This window comes from Etheostoma cragini, chromosome 20 (assembly GCF_013103735.1).
Source record: "Etheostoma cragini isolate CJK2018 chromosome 20, CSU_Ecrag_1.0, whole genome shotgun sequence".
In the NCBI taxonomy this organism is placed as follows: Eukaryota; Metazoa; Chordata; class Actinopteri; order Perciformes; family Percidae; genus Etheostoma; species Etheostoma cragini.
The window spans coordinates 13,123,043-13,146,303 of NC_048426.1; the positions used below are offsets into that span (position 1 = coordinate 13,123,043).

The 23,261-nt window shown below is 40.3% G+C and overlaps 1 protein-coding gene across 6 annotated transcripts in view; it reads right to left on the minus strand.

The window, feature by feature from the left end:
- Positions 1–23,261, minus strand: part of kidins220a (kinase D-interacting substrate 220a) — a 44,063-nt gene extending 20,802 nt beyond the window's left edge. For 5 of the 6 annotated variants that reach the window (XM_034859217.1, XM_034859216.1, XM_034859215.1 and 2 more), the window contains exons 1-23: positions 23,079–23,261; positions 19,378–19,536; positions 18,742–18,840; positions 17,950–18,048; positions 15,301–15,399; positions 14,768–14,866; positions 14,415–14,513; positions 13,160–13,357; positions 12,923–13,021; positions 12,502–12,600; positions 11,975–12,073; positions 11,624–11,801; positions 11,341–11,505; positions 10,941–11,120; positions 10,322–10,487; positions 9,860–10,011; positions 8,489–8,589; positions 8,197–8,382; positions 7,875–8,015; positions 6,662–6,899; positions 6,454–6,539; positions 3,295–3,439; positions 2,643–2,805 (exon numbers count right to left, since the gene is read on the minus strand). In XM_034859217.1, the coding sequence (XP_034715108.1) occupies positions 2,643–2,805; positions 3,295–3,439; positions 6,454–6,539; positions 6,662–6,899; positions 7,875–8,015; positions 8,197–8,382; positions 8,489–8,589; positions 9,860–10,011; positions 10,322–10,487; positions 10,941–11,120; positions 11,341–11,505; positions 11,624–11,801; positions 11,975–12,073; positions 12,502–12,600; positions 12,923–13,021; positions 13,160–13,357; positions 14,415–14,513; positions 14,768–14,866; positions 15,301–15,399; positions 17,950–18,048; positions 18,742–18,840; positions 19,378–19,509 (3,023 nt within the window). In that variant the 5' untranslated portion in view covers positions 19,510–19,536; positions 23,079–23,261. Of the gene's footprint in view, positions 1–2,642; positions 2,806–3,294; positions 3,440–6,453; positions 6,540–6,661; positions 6,900–7,874; positions 8,016–8,196; positions 8,383–8,488; positions 8,590–9,859; positions 10,012–10,321; positions 10,488–10,940; positions 11,121–11,340; positions 11,506–11,623; positions 11,802–11,974; positions 12,074–12,501; positions 12,601–12,922; positions 13,022–13,159; positions 13,358–14,414; positions 14,514–14,767; positions 14,867–15,300; positions 15,400–17,949; positions 18,049–18,741; positions 18,841–19,377; positions 19,537–21,688; positions 21,804–23,078 lie in introns of those variants that run through there. The other variant, XM_034859213.1, reaches the window with a different exon arrangement.

Sequence of the window (23,261 nt, forward strand, 5' to 3'; positions counted from 1 at the left end):
TACAGAACTAGTGAGCCAAACATTTTATCCACACACTTCTATGTGTGTAAGGTTATTAACCGATTACACATTCTCCATCAGATTAGGAAGGCTGTACCGGCCCACTCCCGCTACGGGAATTAGCGCCACGCATTTCTCTTCACGCCCTGTCCTACAATGACACTACACAGAACTTCATGGAACCTGTTATTGCCAGGCAAGTTGCTAAAAACAGCTTTTAGCCGTTTTAAAAGGTTATGTTTGTGTGAGATATGAGGGAAGGTGGGCAAGAGTTTCTATTTTTTCTCTCTTTTCCAGGAGTTCAGGTACATGCCACAGATTGTAGCTGTCACCTTCATCACTAAGAGGCACTCTATGTAACTCGTGCTCTATGTTACAATGGTTAAGTACTGTATGGGTTAATTTGTTTTCAAGTTAGTAGGCTAGGTAGGGCATAACGTCTAAACTGAGACCATCTCTTGATACTAAGCAAAAATTAAAAGGACGACAGGCAAACCTTAATTTTATTTTTACCTTTAAAAGGATGGAGATGGAAACTTAAAATATATGTTTAGACCCACCTTAATTGTATGATTCAACTAGACTGTGGTTTACAAAATATAATATTTCTAATGCTCTGTGTACTGTGGCCTACTGAGCAGTAGTAAGCCTTAGTAAAGGAGCGGAAGAGCATGCTGCTTTGTGACTGAGATGCAGGGCGACAGTTGACCTATAAGGGGCTGACTCACCCCCACGTTCACTTCACCACTAATATATTCACTTAGTAATGCTCAGGGGATGTGCAGCTCTGCGGTGTAAAAATGGTTGAGCACAACAACTCCTCCCATGTATTCATACCACATTGGTGTTGTAGTAACAGAATGAAACAAAAAAAGATGCTGACTATAAGGACTTAACCTACAGGAAATGATTCACTGGTTAAATGTAAGCTTCTAAATAAGAAGTGATATGTGTGTGCGTATTCATATGCACTGCTAAAAAGGAAAGCAAAGACTAGTAGCTATTCATTTCTCGAGCAGAGTTGGGAGAGGGGGCCTGAGGTTCTGAGGTGCCAGTCAAGTGCTCATCCATCGCTATGTGAAAAACACAGAATATCTCAACCAGAACAAAAAAAAAAGAGCCCAAGATCATAAAGAAGGGGAAGAAAGGAGCAGAGAGACATAAAAAGATACACAGACAGAGGCTTGAGTCTTATCAGTGGGAGATTAGTGCAAGAGATAAGGCCTCTAGGCAAGGCGTTGTGTTTAGCCTGTTTCAGGCTTCCTGTCATCATCATTAAGGCCGCTTCTCCGATGGCCACTGCGGAACAGAGCAGCCATTTGGAAAGACACCCAGTGAGGAGGAAGATGAGGAAAGACAGGGCCGTTGGTCAAAAACAAGATGATGCCTATAATAAGTATAAGCAGTATGCAGTATTAGCACAATGCAATGCTGTGGTGAAGGCACTTAAAACCAGGCCTTTGGTGAGATGTAGAAACACAGCAGAATGTTATGGCTGTACTAGTGTATAATTATACCTTTGTTTCATTTTCCACAATAATATGGCAAAAGTGTGGAATTTCCTTTAGGATGTGCACTATACTCACAAATGATAAAAATATACAACAGAGAAGTGTAGTGACACATTTTTCCGCATAAATTAACACTGAGAAAAGGCAGAGATAGTCATAAAATAAAATCAAAATAATAAAATAATCAGTTACAGCCTTTTGACGAAGATGCTTCATCTAATACCTCATACTCTGTCCGTCCCTCATGCTGTGCACGCCCCATGAAACACTTCACTGCCATATAAAAAATGGAAGGTATTGCCTTTTGTCCTCTGAGAAGCAAATAGCAAAAACCTGGTCTAATGAGGCAGTGGTTTGCCTTGGAGATGGGGGGGGGGGGCAGAGTTGTCTGCTGAATCTAGCTGGCTGACTGGCTGACAGTAACTTCTTTTGACGCTTCCCTGCCGCAGGAGTCGTAGGCACTAGTGTATTGTGACAGAGTGCAACCTTTAAAGGCCATCGACTGAGCCACCCAGCACCCAAAACCCAGTGACTCGGCCTGTGTTGGTCTCCTCCTCTTGTCTACGGTGAGCACGCCTTAAAGCGCCCGCGTCCAAACACATACAAAGACATGGACTGTCCTACTGTATACAGACACAGAGACACAAAACAAGTGCATTATGATCAATTACAAAATATGTCTGTCAGTTACCAATTAATGTGGGACTCAAAGCCATGGGCAGTGACTGTGGCCTAATGTATCCCGCACAAAAAACTAAAATCCTATACTGCCATCTGCTGGCCAAAGCTAATTATTTCAGTATTTCAAAGACAGGACATCAAGAAATGTCATTATTCATTGACTGCAGCTCTTAAATTCTGTTTTGGCTTTTTGGTCTCTTCATAAAGGTCAGGATACAGGAGCAACTCTGCAGGGGTTTAGCTGTTTACCGACAACGCTAAAATCATTTAGACATAATTTCCATTTTATCTTATGAAACAGGTCGCCTCAGTCTGCTACTGTCATGCCCCAAGTTAGAATGAAAGTGATGGAAAGACAATAAAGGAAGGTAAAAAGAATAAACCAAAGAAAGGTGGTGTATTGAAGAACTGTACAACCTTGTGTGTGTGTGTGTGTGTGTGTGTGTGTACCTCTCATAGATGGTTTTCAGAGCCATCTGGTCAGGCACTCCATCAGACTCTTCCAAAAAGAGGATGATCCACGATGTTCTGTAAGGCCACTGTTCTGTCAGGTTGATCCATGATGCCAAACGATCCCAGTTGAAGATGATCTGATTGGCCCGCAACAGACGACCTGTATACAATGGTGCAGAGGATTAATGGCCTTGGAAGTCACTGGTCTACTCTGCCTGAGAAAACAAACATCTCAAAATTGTGCATCCTCAAGATCGTCTATTTAATAATCTGCCCTAAAGATCTCACAAACTAATCAACTATGGAGGGTTGTTGTGTCAAACTAGTGGGGGATGTGTTTACATCATTTTTGAAATCTTAACCTGCTGTCATGTTATTATGCAAATAATATACATTTTTTATTTAAACACTGCAATCTGCAACCACATGTTGACTCCTGCTGGTCTAGAATTAAATCCCATTGGAGCTTTGTTTTGTGTGTTTTTTATCCTAATCCATCTCCAGTAACATTTCCCAATGGGAAGGTTAACCAGTCAATACGCTTAATTAGAAGTAAATCACTTTGATGCTGCTGTATAAACAAAATGCAATTTGTTAATATATTACGAGATAAAGGTGGTGCTAAAGCAGAATGTGGTTTATTCTTTACCTGTGATAGAAACAATGTTGAGCAGCCGCCTCATGGTCTGTGGGCTAATGTCACTGAACCAGTCCTCGGTCACCAGCAGCTTGGTCAGGTCGAAGGACATCTGCCTGGTGATGGTTCTCTGCATCTGCCGACGCCGGTAAGTGTCCTTAACAGACAAGACAAGGAAAAAAAGAAAGACAACAACTAATTTTACATTTTACATGTGTGGAATAGTTGTGTTTTCAGCTGGCTTAGCAAGATTAATATGTCTCCAAGACGGTCTCATTTGTTGTTTTAAAGCAGCGTCAATGAATTAGGCATTTGAAAAGAATCAGATTGTCATTATAACTGAACTCTATGAATTAAATCCTGTGCCAAAAAAATTGGATATGAGGCACTGACTTACAGTCACAAAACCAATACAGCAAGAAGAGACATTTATAGCCAAATACTACACGGGAAGTCTTAAAAAGATCTCTGTAAAGACAAATTGAAAGCACAAGAAAAAATAAATAAAACAGAATTAAAATTACTCTTGAACCTTACAGATTTTTTGATTACTTATGTGTCATCCCTTCACGCAGTGCATCATAAGACAGGAGCACAGGTGCATCAGGATCACCATGTGATCTCAGGACATGTCATTGTAAAACCGTCAGCTTAAATAGTATGAGTAATACATGTAGATGGGTAGATAGAGCCTCATATTCTCACATTCTTGACTTCCTGTGCACAATATTCATATTTAACTGGATTAACGGCAGGGTTGGTGCTGTTGTAAAGCTAGCACGACTTGAAAGTAGCATCTTCTCGGGGCTCCATCTAACCCCTCCCCCTGCTCTCTGGGCTCTTACCCACACACAGACGTGTACGAGCACCGCTGCGTTGCTGATTCAGAGCAGAGCGGAGAAAGGTCCACTATAATACTTCATGTCTCTTTCACCAGTAAGCAAACACCTAATGTCATGCAGAATGTTTAAAACAAACATCACTAATGTTAGGCTGCAACGATGCGCATTGCGCTCAGGCTCGTAGGAGAGGTAGGAGGTAGAGGTACTACGAGCAGCGGGGGAGGGAGGCCTTTCATAGGTTCTTTCCAAGCGGACCGCAAGGCAGTAACTGGTGGGCGTTTTAACAGGATTACAGCAGTTACAGATGACAGATCTTTTCGCTCCTTTTTCAGAGTTAATATGTTATTTATTGCTTTCAGGGTGTAAAGACCATTTTAAACAATTTTAAAAAGTGTATATTGGAAATAGTTACCAAGCCTGCCTTAACATGCAACCCAATTATACATTTATTATACATTTATGGGCTATTTTGCTCAAAATTAAATTATTTTAGCATGTCAATTGTACAATGTTACTGACTGTAGAGATAATCCAGCAAAGGTTTGCAGCTTAACCCTAAGAATGGGGCATGAGTGAAACCAGTTAAAAGCTATTTTATCACTCTAACATTCAGCTTCATCCAACTTCCCTTCTATGTCATCTATCTTTTTCAAAATGTATAATTCCCTGTGACTGAAAATCAAAATCAAAGAGCCACTGTCCAATGCTGAACAGTCATGACAAACAGGCGAGCTATTGACACAGATCTAGAAGAGAACATCTGTGATGTTATCAAACAGCTGCCGTGGTCATGAGCCAAGGCGATGCTTTTGGTTGACTTTGAAGTCGTAACACCAGTCTCATGACCTCTTTCTCAGAGAGATGAAACATATGGCCACCACTCAGTCAGAACTGAAAAGGTCCATCATGAAGACAGTCCTGTGTGACTTTTACTGTAGCTTTACACCTTTATTCATTAATTTAGACAATTGTTTCTCTATTTTTTTATGTCTACTGGTTCTTCCTCTCCTTGCTAAAATCTAATATACAGTCTATGGCTGATACACATTTCAATCATTCTATGAAACATTGTTATACTTTGAGAGGGAAGTTTTCTTTATTTAAAAAATTTTTTTAAACTGAATGCAGAGTTCCAGGTAATAATAATTTTTTCTGATAATGGGGATTCATTTAATTTTAATACATGGGAATGAGATGGTAGAGATTCTCCTAATGTCATCCACAACTTGAGAAGCCACATGAAAACGGAGAGCCACTAATTCATTTTCCCCTCTTGCCCTCATTTTAATCTCCACTTGTGGAAAGAGGGCCCTCCTGCCAAGAGCTAGCTAGTGGCAGAGGGCAAATAAAAAGAGCATGCCGCCCCATAATAGAGGGGCGAACATCAATAACTGATTGTACTAGATAAACCCGAGGTACAAACAAATGTCAAACAAACAAACAAACAAGAGAGGGAGGCGGGAAGGAAGAAGGGGTAGTGGTAAGGTCCCACAGGGGGGAGGAAGGCATCAGCGACAGCAGCAGAGTCACTTAGCCTCCTGCCAGCAGACCTGGTGCCAGTGTTTTGTCACAGGGACCCACTGCTGCTAGCCCTTGTCATTAGGCTGTGGCAACGCAGCAGGAAGGATAAACAGTCATTACATCAATTACACCAGGAACCTTGGCCGCACACCGAGCACCTCTCTTTTTGTCTCTGTGTGTCTCCTTCTGTCCTCTGGCCTGCACATTGCCTGCCAACACCATGACTGTACAGAACGCCCCCCCCCCCCTCCCCCCTCCCTGCTTCAGGGAGGAGGCCAAAAAGAGAGAGCAGTGAAGGTTTCTGAAGCAGCATCTCTAACCCTTATCCAATGTTTTCTATTCACGTGATGGTGAACTAATTGCATTTTAATTTTGTTTGATTAATGTCAAGAAGGCAAGCATTAGTTTCCAGCTGTATGTAATTTCCGATTACATGAGTGTTGCGTGAAAGAGTGTGGTGGGAAAACAAATAGATTTGATATCGTTCTATAAACATTACTAATCTGTCTCCATTTAAATTTAGTATCAAAATATTTTCTGCAATATGTTTCTGCATCAGGATTTGGTTGTCAAATGTTAGGGTTGGGGTGTGAACTGTGTCTACTTAAGATGACAAGTAGAATAAACAGTGCTTGATATATTGGTGTTGGTATAGTTTGACAACTTCTCTTTGAATTGACTCTACCATAGTCTTTTGTCTATGTGCCATGGTTTGTCCTCGTGTTCTTTAGTTTGAGAGCTTGGGTGGGATTGCGAACCATTGATGTGGGGCTGTGATCCCCAAAAACTTGACTTGAATAGGAGTTACCCTGCGGTTTAATGCATTCTTGCTGCCAAACTTGGCCTGGTCTTGGCTGGTCTGGGACATCCTCCTGTCGATGTCTTCATGCCATCCTGGACAAAGAGAGAGGAATAGACAAAGAGAACAACAGCTTGTCAATTATTGAAAACTGTGTGCAATCCTCCTTATATGTGTCCACAATACAATACATTGTGTATTATCCCGTATCCTTTACCCTCAGCAGGCAATGGCTCTCCATTGTTCGGGGCTGCCATGCAGAGCTTCTTGGCCGTGCTGAGGCCTCTGCTGTTGAGGAATACTGGCAGGTGGACAATGTTCCTCATGTAGTCGTGTCCGTTGATGTTGGAGTCTCTCAGCACACTGTTGAGGTTCTGGTTGATAGCTTTGATGATAATATGGGGGTCACTGGCAAAGATGGAGATAAAAGGGCCTTTGGAGAAAAGTACCCTCACCTAGAATGAGAAAGGAACCATAAGTTCTTTCACCACCTTTTTTGTTATTCCATGTAGTGTTTTTCAAACTATGAAACCATTTGCACTACTATCTGTAATGAATAAAAAACAAACTTAACTCATTTGTTTCAGTTATGTGAAAAACTGAGTTTTAGCACAGCAGATTCCTTTGTGGAGTGTCCACTAATGAATGTCAAAATGGGTGATTTACAATCTAATCAACTGACAACATGATAGCTAGAGGCAAGAGTCAGCTGTAGTACCTATACTTACAGACTCCTGTGAGAGCTTACTGTCCGCAGCACATTGGGTCGGGGATTTCCACTCTTCTAACTTAGGGACATTGTCCAAGTGTCAAAGAACATTGATTTGTGGTTTATGCATACATGGTTTGTTAACCCCTGGCCACCAACCCAAGCCTTGCCCCACAAGATGCACCATCACATGGCCTGCATCTTTAATGCACGTTATCTGGTAGGAAAAGTACACAGAACCAAAAAAAAGACTCAATTTGTTTAACCTACAAAAAATGGATTTCAGCGTGTTTGAATCTCTGAACACAAGATGGTTTCAGAGTGACTGGGAGGTGCTTGCGGATGAGAAGATTACATTAGCACACAGGAGGTTGCCATCCCCTCTGGGATTACTCCATCAAATAATAGCATTTGGCTAAAGGAAATTTTATTACAGCAGCTGGGAGGAAGAACCTAAACTTGGAGGCGTGCTGAGGCAGCTGGGAACACCAGGACGGCTGCCCAGTACTGGAGATTTGTGGGATCTGTGTGCACAGGTGAAAGTCCCACAGAAAGTTGAGACCACATGGCAGCCGCTCTACAGCAGTCTGTTTCATGGTTAGAATTTTGCTTGAGTGACAAGTGTTAACAAAATTGAATTGCTTCATTTTTATCTTGTTTTCAGTTAAGAGGAAGCTCATCATGTATGTTCCTATGCACAGAAGCATGTGTAAACACACACCGTGTCCAGCATCTGCAGAACTTTGTCCTGCTCACAGGCGTCCAGTCCGTCGATGATGACAGCCATGCGTGTCTGGTTCTGGGTAAAGCCATCAATGGTTTTGGCCATTTTCGACATTAGCTCCACTTCATGCTTCAGAACCTGGTGTGAGACAGGGATAGAAAATGAATGGCTCAAAATAAAGAAAAAGGAAATTGATTAGATCCGGTACTACAGCCTCATAACTTCATAGGCAAATGGCACCCCTTTAGTCATGACAACAGGATGTGTGGATAGGTATTCGTCCTTGATTAGGTACAATGGATAAAGTGTATCAGTCTACCTTCATAAATCCTTCACTCTTGAGTTTATGCAAGTTGTTGGCAGCACTGTGCAGCCGTTTCCTCTGGGAGTTGAGGACGGAGTCGGCCACCTGCCACCAGGTCCTACAGTTGAGCAGTAGGGCAAGGCCCACCACGCTGGCCATGGCTATCAGCACTGCATTTACTGTCAAGTTATCAGGGTCCACCTTGGAATAGAAGCATTGAAACAGATTACTAGGGTGTCCAGTGACCAAGTGGTTAGAAGGCATATCATTTAAACGCAATGCCACCGTTTAATTTTCTCTAACCCACCTTAAAGATGGCCAACAAGGCCATACCAGTGATTAGGCATCCCAGTGTCAAGGAAAACAGCACGAAGGAAGGAACACAACATGTTTTCTTCCACTTCTTACCTGAGGTATGGGAGAAAATTAGAGGATTATGTGAGAGAGAGAGCACTTAGATTACAAAACTAAGAAAAACAATATTTTCTATGCATGTAAATTACAGATGTAGTATATAGAGAAAAGACTGCCCAAACCTTCTAATTTAAGCACTAGGTATACTTACAACTTTGAAAGTTACTATGTTATGCTTAAAGGCTGTATCATGCTTGTACGTAAAATCGTTGCCGTTCCCCTGCAGACCCCTCTGCTTTGCTGCGAAACCCTCTCTGATCCCTTCGCCGTAGCTCGACGTGCATCTACAAAAATGTGTAACTTTGCCATGAGATGACGCAGAGCACAAGGACCGTGATTGGTCAACTCGTCCTGTGTGTTGATAGTCCGTGTTTCAAGCAGCCTACTGTGGGAAGTAGCAACATGCTAGTTCACTGACATAAGCTTTGCAAATAAACTCATATACAGTACATATACAAACGTATATTTTGGTTACAATGACAGAGTTATCCGTTTGTAAAGGGTCTATATGTCAGTACATTTTGAAATGATCACTTCGCCAGCAAGCAGTACTTTGTGGGAAGTTGTGCTAAAGTTGGCTTTCTAACATAGTATAAACTGGCTTGCAGACACCTCACAAATAAACTAACTTATTTTCCGGTTTCAGTAACTAGGTCAATTGATTGTACTGTGTCTATTTCTAGATAATTGCTACAAAATCTAAACAAGAAAAGGCCAAACAAATAAGATTAATATTTTAGTACGACAATCTATGTGGTTTGCCATTCTGAGTGCTGCTTCGGTGGTGAGCGACGCAGACACAGGCGACGCCCCCTAGTGTTATGACGGTGAAATGCCCCGCGATGCAAAGCAACCCTGATGCAAAACACTGAAAGGGTCACAATGCCGCAGCTATGGTGTGGAGTTGACGCAGAAGCATGAAACAGCCTTAAGAGTATAATTCTTTAAACAGAAGGCTCTACATTTTTAGTGATGCAAAATTAGATTAAACACCAGTTGTAAGAGACCTTAACAAGGGGACCTGGTTTATTGTGTTGTTAAACAGTAATATATTTCACTTCTTTAAATTCTGTTTTTTCAGTCTACAAAACATTTACAGCGCACATACATATTTTAATTTGTCAGCCGTTAATAGATATAAATGCAAACTCGTAATTGCAAACGTAAGAATTGTATGCATCAGTTACAGATCTGAATGGACTTTGAGTGCTGGCTGAAATGTCATTACATGACTGATATATAAAGCCAAATATAGCATTGTCACCTTGGTTATCGTCTTTTTTGAAAACCCTGAAGAGCCTGGTGGCCATGAAGCCAAACTCCCTCTCACAGGCATCAGAGAGCGTGGCAATCATCTCAGCCATGGAGGTCTCCCCTCCAACACTGGACAGACGATTATAGTCTGTGAACAGGAACCTGTGTGAAATGTGAAAAACAGAAATGTTGCTGTGATTTCCCCAATTACACAGCAAAATGCAGATGGACTGGGGCTAAAGTTTTCATTTTAACAATGTTTTTAACATTACAATAGATGGAATAGTGAATGGTACTAACCCACTAATTGAGATTCAAATAATAAATGTAGATTGAGACTGCAATTGCAAAGTGTAATTTATATTTTTTATCTTGGAACTTCAGTAGCATTTACTGTGTGAGTGTGTGTGTGTGTGTGTGTGTGTGTGTGTGTGTGTGTGTGTGTGTGTGTTTGTGTGTGTGTCACTGTCACCTGACAGGCAGGGCGCGGGTGGTCTGCTCAGGAAGTTCAGGGGGGTTGACAAACATCAGTTTGAGAAGCAGCTCCAGGTAACCGACCTGGCGAGCCAGACGGGTGCTGATGACCCATGCCCAGTTCCAGCTTTCCCTTTCACGTCGACTTCCAAAGTACACCAACACTGGAGAAAGTAGAAAATCCTCATTTCATGATTACAATGGTTAAATTATATTCATAAACATCAACAAATTATCTCTTAAATATCAATAAAAATTGAAGTTAGGAGGCTCGTGTCATCATATTTTATTTATACATGGTTGCATAATGGCAAGCTTTAGTGAGCAAAGCAGTTTCAAAAGCATCATACAGTGAAGGTTCATCTTGTACAATTGAATTAAGCATTATTTTCATAATATTCTAAAAAAACATATTTTAGGGACCTTTATCTTTGTGTATGGATATGTGTAAGCATTTCTGTGTGGAACTCCTTTTGCTGTCACAAAAACAGAATACAAAAATGTGCTATTACGTAATTCAAACACTTCCCTGTGGAGCAGGTCAAATGAAAACTGAATTTCTTTACGACATCAGTTATAGTATCAGTGTTGCATGTCTAGCTTATCTGTCTCCTCACCGAAAAAGATGTAGAGCAGAGCGAGGAGGGTGAGGGAGACGGCTATTGCCAGCTTGGGATCAACAGTAAAGCCCAGAACCACAGCTACTGAGCCGCAAAGTAGCAGGGTGAGAAAGACCACCAGCCAAGAGAACTGGAACAACGGCTCTATCTGCTGGCCTGCAAAGGTCTTCATCTCATCTGATGGACAAGAGGAAGAAGACAGGATTAGAAAAGATTAGAATATAAAACACTTCAGTCAGGATATAAAGCAATATGAAAACAAACCCAGCCAACATCAAAACTTAAATTGATACAAAAGGATTGAACTGTAGAAAGGCACTCTCAAAAAAGCAAATATTGACAATTCAGTTCTTTTCCTCTTTGTATGAGATATTTTTAATGCAGTGGGCTTACTTACCCTCCAGTTTCTTAAGAAGGAAAGACTTGCCGCTGCCCCACTGAGCGTACAGTCCAACACAAATTGGTGGCTGCATGGTGGGCTCACTAAGGATGTCTGCTAGAGCACTGCTATACAGGTCATAACCCAACATGTCTCCATCTGACTCAGAGGGGGAGAGGTGCTCTGAGAGAGAGAAGGAGAAGAGAGAGAAAGAGAAAGAGAAAGAAAAGGTTAAACAGTGCAGAAGAAGATAAGGCATACACTTTTTACTCAATTAAAAAGGAAAACAAATGGGTCATACTGGCTCCAAATATCTGTGTGAGGATGCTTTTCTGGTGGGTACAGTCAATGTTGTATGGTGTCTCTCCAGCTTTGTTTGGGCGGTAGAGCAGGCGGCCATCTTTAGGGTTCCTCAGCAGCAGCTCAGCCAACTTTCGACTTCGCCCTCGAATGGCAATGTGGAGGGGCGTGTCTCCTTTCTTAAGAAAGAGTAACACTGAATTGACTGAAAAGTAACTTACTGACCGGAAAACAGTTTAAAAATTGAAACCTCCAGTTTACTAAACAAAATAATGCTATAACAGAAATGTCATTACAAGATTTATATGTACAAGTGTGTGTGTAAGTGTGTTTTTAAATTTTTTTTAAGTACCTTCTCCACTGCAGACACCTTGGCTCCTTTATCCAGCAGGAGTTCTACTATCTCTATGTTCCTCATTTTTGTTGCTTTGATTAGTGGGGTCTCACCCTCCTGAAAAACAAAGATACACAACATTACATCACACAATTTACACAATATACATTCTGAATTTTATTTTGCACAGAACATGTTGGACCTTTACATTGTCAATTAATCAGTACACAAGTGAAAAAAATACCACTACAAACAGTCTTTTAGAAATAAAGAAAGCCTATGGTAGACAGTTATGGCAATATTCAGTAGTCTGCATTTTTGGTTGACAGCATTTTTATAGATATTTTAGAAACAGCAGATTTATGTTGTTGATAACATTGTTCTTATTAAATACAGTTAATGGAAATATTTTAAAGTTTTACATTTCAAACTTAGTATATAAGACATCAGGAGAAATAAAGAAATGTGCTTTCAAACTCACAGTCAAGAAATGTCATGGATAAGAGAGTGTGCATTGTACTGCTTTACTAAAGAGTGTGCCATACCTTAGTGCAGCTCTCGGTGTCAGGGTTACACTGCAGGATGTCTCTCACCATGGTAGCGTTACCTTTCTCCACTGCCCAGTAGAGGGCGGTCTTTCCATCCTGTTGTTGAAAGGACAAGGCAAATACTAGTTTGCAAAATAAACAGTCAAAAATACAAAAAGTAATGTGGACAGGTGGGCATAACCGAGAATGCAGTGAATGTATTTTGTATTGTGAATAGTGAACGTATTGTTGCATATGTGTAACAGACGTAGTGTTGTTGAGTATGTTTGTGTAATCCTACGGATTAAAGTTCACGAAATAACAGAACTAAACAGTATTGAGTAGCAGTGTGACATAACACATAGAGAACAAAAGAAGGCCCCCTGCATGTTTTTAAATATCAATAAGGCAGTGAAGACAGTGGGTGAGGAGCTCCTACCTGGCCCCTGACGTCAATATCAGCATATTTGTTTAGCAGAGCTCGGACTATCTCCACATGACCTCCTCTCACTGCTCCAATCAGCATTGTCTCCCCGCTCTGACAGACATGGTGAAAGAGAGAAAGAGAGGAAAAACAAACGGATGAATTTTTTTACACTCACATTGTAATTCATATCAACTACTCTTCTACATCTTCACCCAGCAAGCTTGTAAGGCTGCTGTAGGGAGGCCTCACCCTGTCTAGAATATTGACATAGGTGCCGGCATCCAGCAGGTCTTGTACGATCTCGGTGTGACCCTCCTTGGCAGCAATGGCCAGCGCTGTGTTGCCATCCTTGTCCGTCATGTTGACATTTGGGTTTCTCTTCAGGAGTTCCTTCACAACATCTGTATAGCCACCTTTTACTCCCACAATCAGAGCAGTCATTGAGTTCTGACAAGACACAGAAACATGGAATTTAAATTTACAAATTTCAGGGTCCATCCAACCCAAACAATTTCTCTCTGCTGAACTAGCTGTTAGAACTTTAGTTGGTGTTTAATATGACATATGTTCAATAATGTATGGGTGAAGATTAACCAATTGTATATCCCAAATGTTATCAGTTTATTTCAGCAGCTCTGGGAGACACTACAGGCTTAATTTATCATTGCTATATTGTCTAAAAAAAAAATACTAACTCATGTACTACTAGAGTCTCTAAATCACATATTAATGAATTGCTCTGCAACATTAGCTACCATAGTTGCATCTGATTATTGATGCTATATATCAAACTATCACATCGTTCATTTTGTGACAGCAGAGATGCAACATGGCTCAAAGGAGCACAGATGTCCTGCGTCATAGATGCAATCAATTATTTATTATTGCAGTTTACTAATGAGTTTGTGGCGCTTGGTAGCATTAAATCTTGATTGTGTGAAAACTATGCTGGCGAGAACAGGCCGCTTTGTGTGTCATGGCACCCACGATGAACCCAAAACTAAATTTTACTTGCTCAGCTGCTAAGATACCTATTAAGACTACCAAATCATGTATAAACATTGCTTAGGAAACACTGCCAAATAGTATACTACACCAAACATACAGAACGCATGGTAATGTGAGTATCCGCACTAAAAAACTAAAATAACAATTGTACATTTTTTTTCCAGACTTTTAAAGGATTTCAAAACTATCCCTGCTAGCCAACCTGATAATAAAATCTGCCATCATAATCTAGATTATTGTGTAGATACTGTGATCAAACTTATTACTCAACAATATTTATATTATTTAATTCTTCAGTTCATAATATACATAATGTACAATATTGTGTTGTACACAATGTACATTAATTTAAATTGATCAATAGGTTCATATTTTAGAATTGTGTAAACTACAATTATAAACAGCAATTCTACTTACTCTACTAGTGTTGGATCTCTATTGAATGATACTGACGTATGGGCTACAACCATTCACACGTTATCTTCAATCTGCTTACCGCTCCTTCTTGGTCCACATCAGCTCCGTTGGCCAGAAGGTGCATCACACTGTCATAGTGGCCCTTCCTGGCTGCCCAGATCAAAGGAGTGGTACCATACTGCAAAGAAAAGAAGACAATATGATACAGTGGAACGCGGTAGACATGACTGGCAAGATCCTATTTAGACAACAACCCACGGACTTCTGAATAATCGTGAAGGAATAACAAATAAAAGATAGAGGGACGTGGGGATCTGGAAGGTCCATCCATCCAGCTTTATGATCTTGAATCTTTTGAACTCATACCACTAAATACATCTTCTGTGCGATCAAAAACAAGTTAATGAGGAACATCTGTCAGTATGTAGCTACCTTGTCAGAGCAGTTGACCTTGGCGCCGTGCTGCAGTAGGAGATGGACAATCTCTGCGTGGCCTCGACCTGCCGCCCAGATAATGGGGTAGACGCTGTACTGTTGGGCCAGAGGAAAGCGGTGAAGTCATGCTGACAGTAACTAGTGATTAGTGTCAGGCCTGCGTTCAAACGAACGCCTATCTCACTTTAAATGACTGAAACAGCAGGTGATGCATCTCACTGTGCAGGTGAAGAGCAGGCTTGTAGTTGTGTTCACATTTTTGTTACTGTAAAGTTATGTTTACTGACATTTACAACTTTATCAGTTTTTAACTAGTGAGCTGAAAACATTGGATTACACTTACATGGAGCAATCAGAGTAAAACACATCATGTGAACACTTTCTTTAAAATAATCTGCCCCATTCAGAATATTTTTATATATGTACTGTATACATACCTGTTATCTTTATGTTGATATAACAGTACAACAGATGCAAATGATGCTATTGTTATAAGGGAACTACAAAAATACAGTGTCCAGTCTCAGTACCTGACCAGTGATGTTGGGGTTAGCTTCTTTTTCCAAGAGCAGCTGGACCACATCTGTACAACCTTTATAGGCTGCCCACATGAGAGCAGTCCAACCTCCCTGAGTAGGACACATACACAGTACACAGTGAAGTTGGAGAAAATATAATTTGTTCATGACTACAAAACACCTCTACATATAGAATGTATACTGTGTATGTAATATTCTAAATAAAAATGTTTTATTATTTTAATAAGATGTAAGGGTGACAACTGTAGTTAATTCAAGAAACAAATCAAAGTAGATTTTGTGGTAGGAAAATGTGCTATTTACAGCTGGCATGACACACTTTCCAGTGAGTGAACAGTATCACACATTGTGGTTTATTATAATCCCGCTGTGATGACTGGCTGCGATCTGTCCTCTGCAGTTTAGACACGCCTTGCACGACAACAAGTCAGTTGATGTCCTGACCCACAGAGACAGAGTCACAAAGACCAAGGATGTAAAATCAACTCTAAATGTCAAATTTTTTATGTATGTTTACATATACAGTACATCTGCAATACCGTATTTTAACTGTAATATGCAATTACTTTCCACTGCACTTTAATTAAGGTAGCTTCTGCCCAAACTTTATTTGTACTACATTTAAATCCATTGTTATACTACTCAATAACTTATTATATCTATCTATCTGTAAAAGTTCTGTTTATAGTAATAGCCATCTGTATATATATATTCATAGTACATATTAACCTGTAAACTCTGTTATAGTAACAACCATCAGTATATTATGTTCATTGTACGTATCTGTAAAAATTCTATTTATAGTAATATCCACCTGTATATTATATTCAGTACATATTCAGCTGTAAATCTTGCTCACAATACTTGTTATCTATATATTATATTCATAGGACAAATCTATCTGTAAAATCCTGTTTATAATTGTATTTCTACATTTATTCAGTACATATCCATGTCCTGCACTTATGAAACCATTGTATATCCTGCACTTACAGCTATTGCACTTCTGGTTAGACCTAAACTGCATTTCGTTGCCTTGTACCTGTACCTGTGTAATGAAATAAAGTTGAATCTAATCTAATCTAATCTAATCACATCACACATGATAGAATAGGGGAGTTCATAAAAAAGTGACATCTTTGAGTGCCAATATAGAAATTAAATACACCACTTACACTACCTACTAATGGTTAGGATTACATTTTTTTGCATTTCTGGCTGCTCAAAATGCACATTACCTCTTGTGCTGGGACATCTACCTGTGCATCACAAATAATACCAAACATGCTCAGCCCCATTAATAAATATGTGTATCTCATCTGCATGTTGCCTATAGTGTGCGCATGAACACACAGAGTAGCTACTACAGCCAGTCTAGAGACTGTCTGCCTCTGAAAGGTCTAGATCCTATAGTCAACAATCTGCAGTGTTTCTCAAATGGGAGTACGCATAACACTGGGGGGGTACTTTGGAGTGCTGCAGATGGTACCTAATATTTTTGCAAAATGCTCATTTCTAAATAAAAGAATTTTAATAAAAGAATTAAGTGATGGATTATATACATTCAAATTGTAGCATTTAATTGTTTTTCAGTTACAAGGTTGTTGTTTAGTAAATCTAATAGTGACAAGGCTGTATTGTTCCTCTTTATATAAAGTAGATGTAAAAATGTCTTGGGCTGGTCTGGGAGAACTTGGCTTAAAAACACAAATTAAAGGGGGTACATTATTGAAAAAGATTTGAGAACCCCTGGTCTAGATCAATGGAAAGACATTGCTAGGATAAGCCTGACAAGCCGGAACCTAGTTCTGCCCAAGATGATTGTGATTAGTTTAAAGAAATGCAAACAACCCAAAGCGGTTTGTCCTTCTATTCTAGAATGTATCTCCGGTGTAGCCAGATTTTACTCCACAGCGCTGTGGAGATACAGAAGGTCTGGCAATGTTAGACTGTGATCCCAAGACTTAATCATATCACGGCCCGATGCAGAGACAACCAGAGCTCAGCAAATGGTATTACTAGTGGAGAGGAGCCATCACACAAGTAATTTCATTTTATGTCCATTTCAAAGCTAATGGTAGTCCTGTTTAAGAAGCACTGAGGTCATTACATTTTACAGAAACCACTAATGCACATACAATCAAGACATTATTATTTTTGGAATTGTATAAAGGCTTCATCAGCTTACCTTAAATGTTTGAGCAGTTTGTTAATTAACCTTTTAAAGTTTTAATTTAATGTTTCAAGTATATTTAGAAGTTTGACACGGTGTCCTATTGTTCCATGTTAGTTATCACATCTTTTTCCCATAAACATACACTGTCAAATCATTTTGGCACTGAGGTTACATTATGCCTTAGTCTTGCCAAGGACAGCAATATTTTTTCACACCACAATTATCAAACCTAATTCACTTATCTTTTTTACTATTTTTTTTACTTAATATCGATACAACCATATGGCCTTTCCTTACAACACAATATCATAAATATTATTATACAATATGCCGTTTTAGATACTGGCCGCTTAAGATTTTGTTTTTCATATTTAAAACAAAAACAATTGGCAGACAGCATAATACAGCAGATTTTAAATGAAATTAATTTAATTGAACATTCCGGTCAGTCTCTATGTTCTCACCATGTCCCGATGTTCCAGGTTAGCCTTGTTCTCCAGCAATTCCCTCACCACCTCGATGTGGCCCTCCTTAGCTGCTGAGATCAACGCTGTCCAGCAGTCCTGCACACACAGACAACCTGTTACTGCGGGAACACCCATCATTCTCCAAATCCAGTTACACGAACGTCCGTCCGAGCTCTACCTGGGACGGACCGGGAATGCTCTAAGCACTGTACCTACCAGCTGGTCATACCAGGTGCTCATGGGAACACGGTGCCGCATTGACAGACAGGAGTGTCAGAGAGTGTGAAAGACAAGTGCAACTATAGTATGTGATGCTTCTCCTTTATCTTCTCCGTTAGTGGGAGAGTGAGCACAAGCTTGAGTGTTCCATATGTAATAGCAGGTTACATGGACAGGAGATGTTAATGAGAGGTATGGTGCCACCATGCATGCGTGGGAGGGTATATGCATGCATGAGTGTGTGCGTGTGTGGGGGGGCTGGCTTCTGAAGGCACAGGGTGTTGGCCAGCAAGTGGATCCTGTCATTTAGTCAAAAGAGGGAAGGTAAAAGTATGTAATAAGTTGTCATTATGGCTCATGATTGCTCATAATAGCTGTGGACTAAGCCTGAGTGTGGTGAGTTCAGCAAAGATGAAACATCATGGCCACTGGTTCAGCTTTGTCTTCTTTGTCAAGAGGATAATGTGGTAAAAATGACCGCATTGTTTTCCACCTGTGCCTAAACTCTCAGTGTTTAATAAAACGCCACATGGGCCCGTGTGTGAAGGTATGATTTGGGTGCATGCTTACAATATCATCCAAGTTAACGTTGGCTCCTCTCTGAATGAGCTCTTGTACTATCTCCAGATTGCCCTGCTCTGCCGCCACCATCAGGGGAGTCTGTCCATTCTGAAAAAAGGACACAGCAGAGGCACTAAAACTGTGATAAAGATTTTAACACACCACCAAGCCAAATAATTACACTGTTTTACCTGTAACCCTATGAGAACTAATTAGGAAAAAAATGACATGGGTACTTAGTGCCTACAAAAGATATTTATCAGCCATATCAGTCTTCATATTTTATCCTTTTGGTAAATTAAATAAATGGGGTTTCATGTTTATTTTTATATATCAACAGAAAAAAAAGCCTTAAAGTGAAATCGGGGGGGGGGGCTTGAAAGCTTTATGTAGGCACTATGTCTCATACTTAGCCAATTGAAAAGAAAATACATTTACCTAATAACCCTTCACAAGCCAAACACAATAACATGCCCTTTGTCTTCTATTTGCAAAACAGCTTCACAATCAGTTTCAGTAGGTAGTTTCCCTTTTATCACAACACACTTGATACATAATCTCAAAGAGCCTCATGTTACTTCATACTGCTCCCCAAAATAAACAATGCGAGCAAACTGGACGGTTGTTGTAATATCGCTGACTTACATCACTCCTGCTGTCAACATCTCTGAATTTGTCCAAATGTGCTTTGATGGCAGCCAGGTTCTCCTCCTCCACGTAGCTGAACAGACTCTGGATGGCCAGAGAGGTCATCTTCAGGGAGGTGGTGGTATCCATGGCTGACTGCTAACCACCTGTACACCACTGTAGAGCGAGAGAAAAGCAGATTAGTATTTACAGAAAGCTTAAGATACTAATGGTATCTATCTGGCCAGCACAGCTAAACGAACAGCACTAGAAAGAGAGGAGCAGAGAGGTTGTAGCCAGCAAGAGGGTGTGGTGCTTCATCTTTGAAGTGATGCAAGGCAATAAACAAGTACAGTCTAAACCCAGCTAACACGCACAAACTCACCCATAGAAACAACAAAAACAGGCTGCATTTTTTTGCTATGAGCAGGCAAATTTAACTAAACTGACCTAAGTGCCCCTTTCAGCTCTTGTGTAATAAACATCACAACATACAATCAGAAAACAGGGTCATATTAAAAAAAAAAAAAAATCAAAAACATGCAAGTCTAATTCAAAAATAAAAAACATGGAAATTATATACTTTATACACATAGATTTATGGAACAAATTATCACAAAGAACCATCCCTTTGGTTTGCCTTTGTGTGATCATGGCTTGTATTTACATATGCTAGTTTGGGTCCCCTGCTGGAGCTGTCCCCCCTGCGACCTGATACTGGTTAAGCGGACAAAGATGAAGATGAATGATGAAGATTTTAAAAATGAAAGCAGATTGTCAGAAAATCATGTTGTTCTGTATCAGCCTTGACTGTCATATCAGGCACATACCACACTGCCACAAACAACATGTAGGACACAGTTATATGTGTCGGTTTCAGACAGAATGTGGTTACATTAGGGCAATCAATGCAATGAACATGCTCATTATACAAGAGCTGAACGGGGGACTTGGGTCAGTTTAGTTAAGTTCGCCTGCTCATGCTGAAAACTTGAACTTAAATTTGTTCTGCTTAGTAATGAAGCCAGAGTGATCCCAATGCTCCGCTCAAGAAAGTCCACTAAGTCATCAAATACCACTGAAGAAAAACAATAGTCTTTGATTCTTTGATGGAATGATAATGTGGACAATTGGTGCACTCAACTGTGTGCTCCAATTATATCTAGACCGACCTCAGACCTACCTTCCTCCACTGCCTTAAATTGGACTTTGTGGAACTTGTGTACACTGAACAAAAGAAGTGCTGTTTTATTAAGTGCATGGAAGTACAATAGGTGCACACAATTTCACTGAAACTGCAGAAAATTTAGGCTAGAACCACTGCATGGATGGGAAAATAGCAGTAAGATGCAGTTAGGCAAATGTCTGTATCTAATAGATCAATGAGATTATCTATAATTAGGCTCCACCATTCTAAAAAGCTATTTAAATCAGACATAGACTAGCTACTAGTTCCTCAAATAATGGAGTCATTTTCAGCCATTTTACCCTGGAGTTCAACAGCAGTACTCACACATGACATTTCTATAATTATTGGGCACTGACTAGATCTCCTTTCCACTAATATACTGTAAAACATCAAAACTTCACAGACGTTACATGAATCATTTCACATGACAAAAGAATCCCCCCTAGTAGGGATTGAGCCAATCAATGAAAAACTCATTAATGATTCATCAAGTTGGGCTCTTCCATCATGGTCAGGCTCACTTCCTGGCAGAGCAACACATAATTAATCAGTTGCATTCATTGCTTTCGATTGATTTGCAAGTCGCCTTGGCAATGGGATTTTAAAAACTAGCAATGTTCTGCTCTATTTCAACATAATCTGTGAGACAAGCAGCTCAGGCTCAGGTCAATGAACGCTTAAATGTCACATGTCTGTTGGGTTGTCAGTACAAAGGCCCAAAACACACAGTTCAGTCAAATTTAGAGCAACCAATCAATGAATAACTTCATATTCTTGTTGAAGTCTGACCCTTTTTCTTCAATCAGGGATAACCTGACAACTGTTCTCCCGTATCAGACACTAACAGGGGAAAAAATCCTTTGTTGTTACAATGGAGGGAAATGTGAGCCTGTTGACACACCCTCTTCAGCTCCTTGTCTCTCAATGGGTACAATGAGTAGACGATAAAACCACACAAGAACCAATCAGCAAACATTTAGCTCGCTCTCTGTTGAGTAAAGATCAGGTGGGAGCTCAGACACATTCTTTTAACAAAACACACACGAGCAGAGACACCAATAAAAACAGTGAAAGCTATTAAAGCTTAAAAAAAGCTGCTAAAAAGAGACACTAAAAAAAGAGAACAGAAGAGCTCCTTACCTTGGTGTAGGGTCAAGCTTATATTTATTTTTGCTATTACCAATCTCTATCCCTTGTTCACTGGCACACAGTATCAACAAGCACTGCCGGGCTCACAGTCAGCATCCCCCCTTCACTCGAGGCTGAATATTAGATGAGGGGGCTGGCCTACGCCCATCTATTCCCAACACAATAGCCACACGCGACCAGTTTTCCTTTCATTACATGCACTGGCTCAGCACCAAATTATACAGATCAAAGGGGAGTGACAATTAAGACGTTGGCTTAATATGTGTGATTTCATCCAACGAGTGAACAAACACAACAAAGTAACAATTTGTTTGATATCATTGGGAACTGGGAATTTCAGCTTCATAGAGAAAGGTATTTGTGCTTTTAACATACATGTACAAGAAAAAGAAGAAATTAGAAGGCACACAAACTTTAAACTCAGGAACACAAATGTAGGGCAACTAAAATCCCAGATGATATCTTATGTGGTTTTACTGCAGTACTCATCTATCTACTTTCAGGTCATGTACTGTTATTGGTCCAGTATTTATATAAATACACAGACCCCTTGATATCATCATGAAATTCATAAAACTCCTCCTCGGCTGTGCTGTTATCTGAACACACAAACATGAACTTGCCAGATAACACTGGATAGGATATCTAAATTTAACCAGTCAGCTCCTCATGGCTTGTCATGTTGGTATGAAACTGCTGAGGAGTCAGTTCCCTGTCACATACCAGGGCCTGCTCCAAGAAACAGGTTTACTGCGTTGTGTCGCAAACTTCTAAAACCAAACTTACACCTGGTCTTTCTACATCAGCCTATGTCCAAGAGTTCAGGTGGTTCTGAGTTTTACTCTAAAGGGTTATACATTTAGGTACGTGAACTTTCGGTTTGAAACTAAACCCCTGTCACAGGAGCTGCTGGAGAGAAACTAAAGGTCAAACTAACAGCCAACTACCGTTTCAACATATCGGTGATAAACATTATGTTGTGTATGCTGCATGTTTTCTGCCTGCAACTGCAAATTCACAACAGGTATGGCGGATGATCCGCTCCGACTGCCTGTCTTCGTGTTGTCAACAAAAACAAACATCTGGATGACGCGCGTTCATACACACACTCACAGAAAACATCACGAGTGGCAACAAATGTGAGTTAATAAAGAAAGTAAACTAATAATATACTTTTGGGTCTCTGGTCTTTAATGGACGGGTTTAGACAAGGATGTTACAAGCAGACTGACTTCCCGTTAACATCACTAGGAAGCTAGCCAAACTCCCAACGGCTAACAGGCTAACATTAGCTGTGAGTGGCTAACTCTCCAACAGGTACGAACTTTTATCGCCTTCAAAAGGAAAACAAAGCACAGTGCACATCCTGAAGTACTCTTACCCATGCTGGGCTGCTCTGGAACCGTTTGTGTTTTGTTCTCGTCCGGAGAATATAGTAAAAAATACCTTTAATTCATGTTTTTGTGGCTTCTTTGCGACTGTTTTACGGTGCGTCTAGCTACAGTAAAGTCAATAGCTCCACCTACTAGCTTCTACCCCTGGTTACAGTGGCGTCACATGTGGC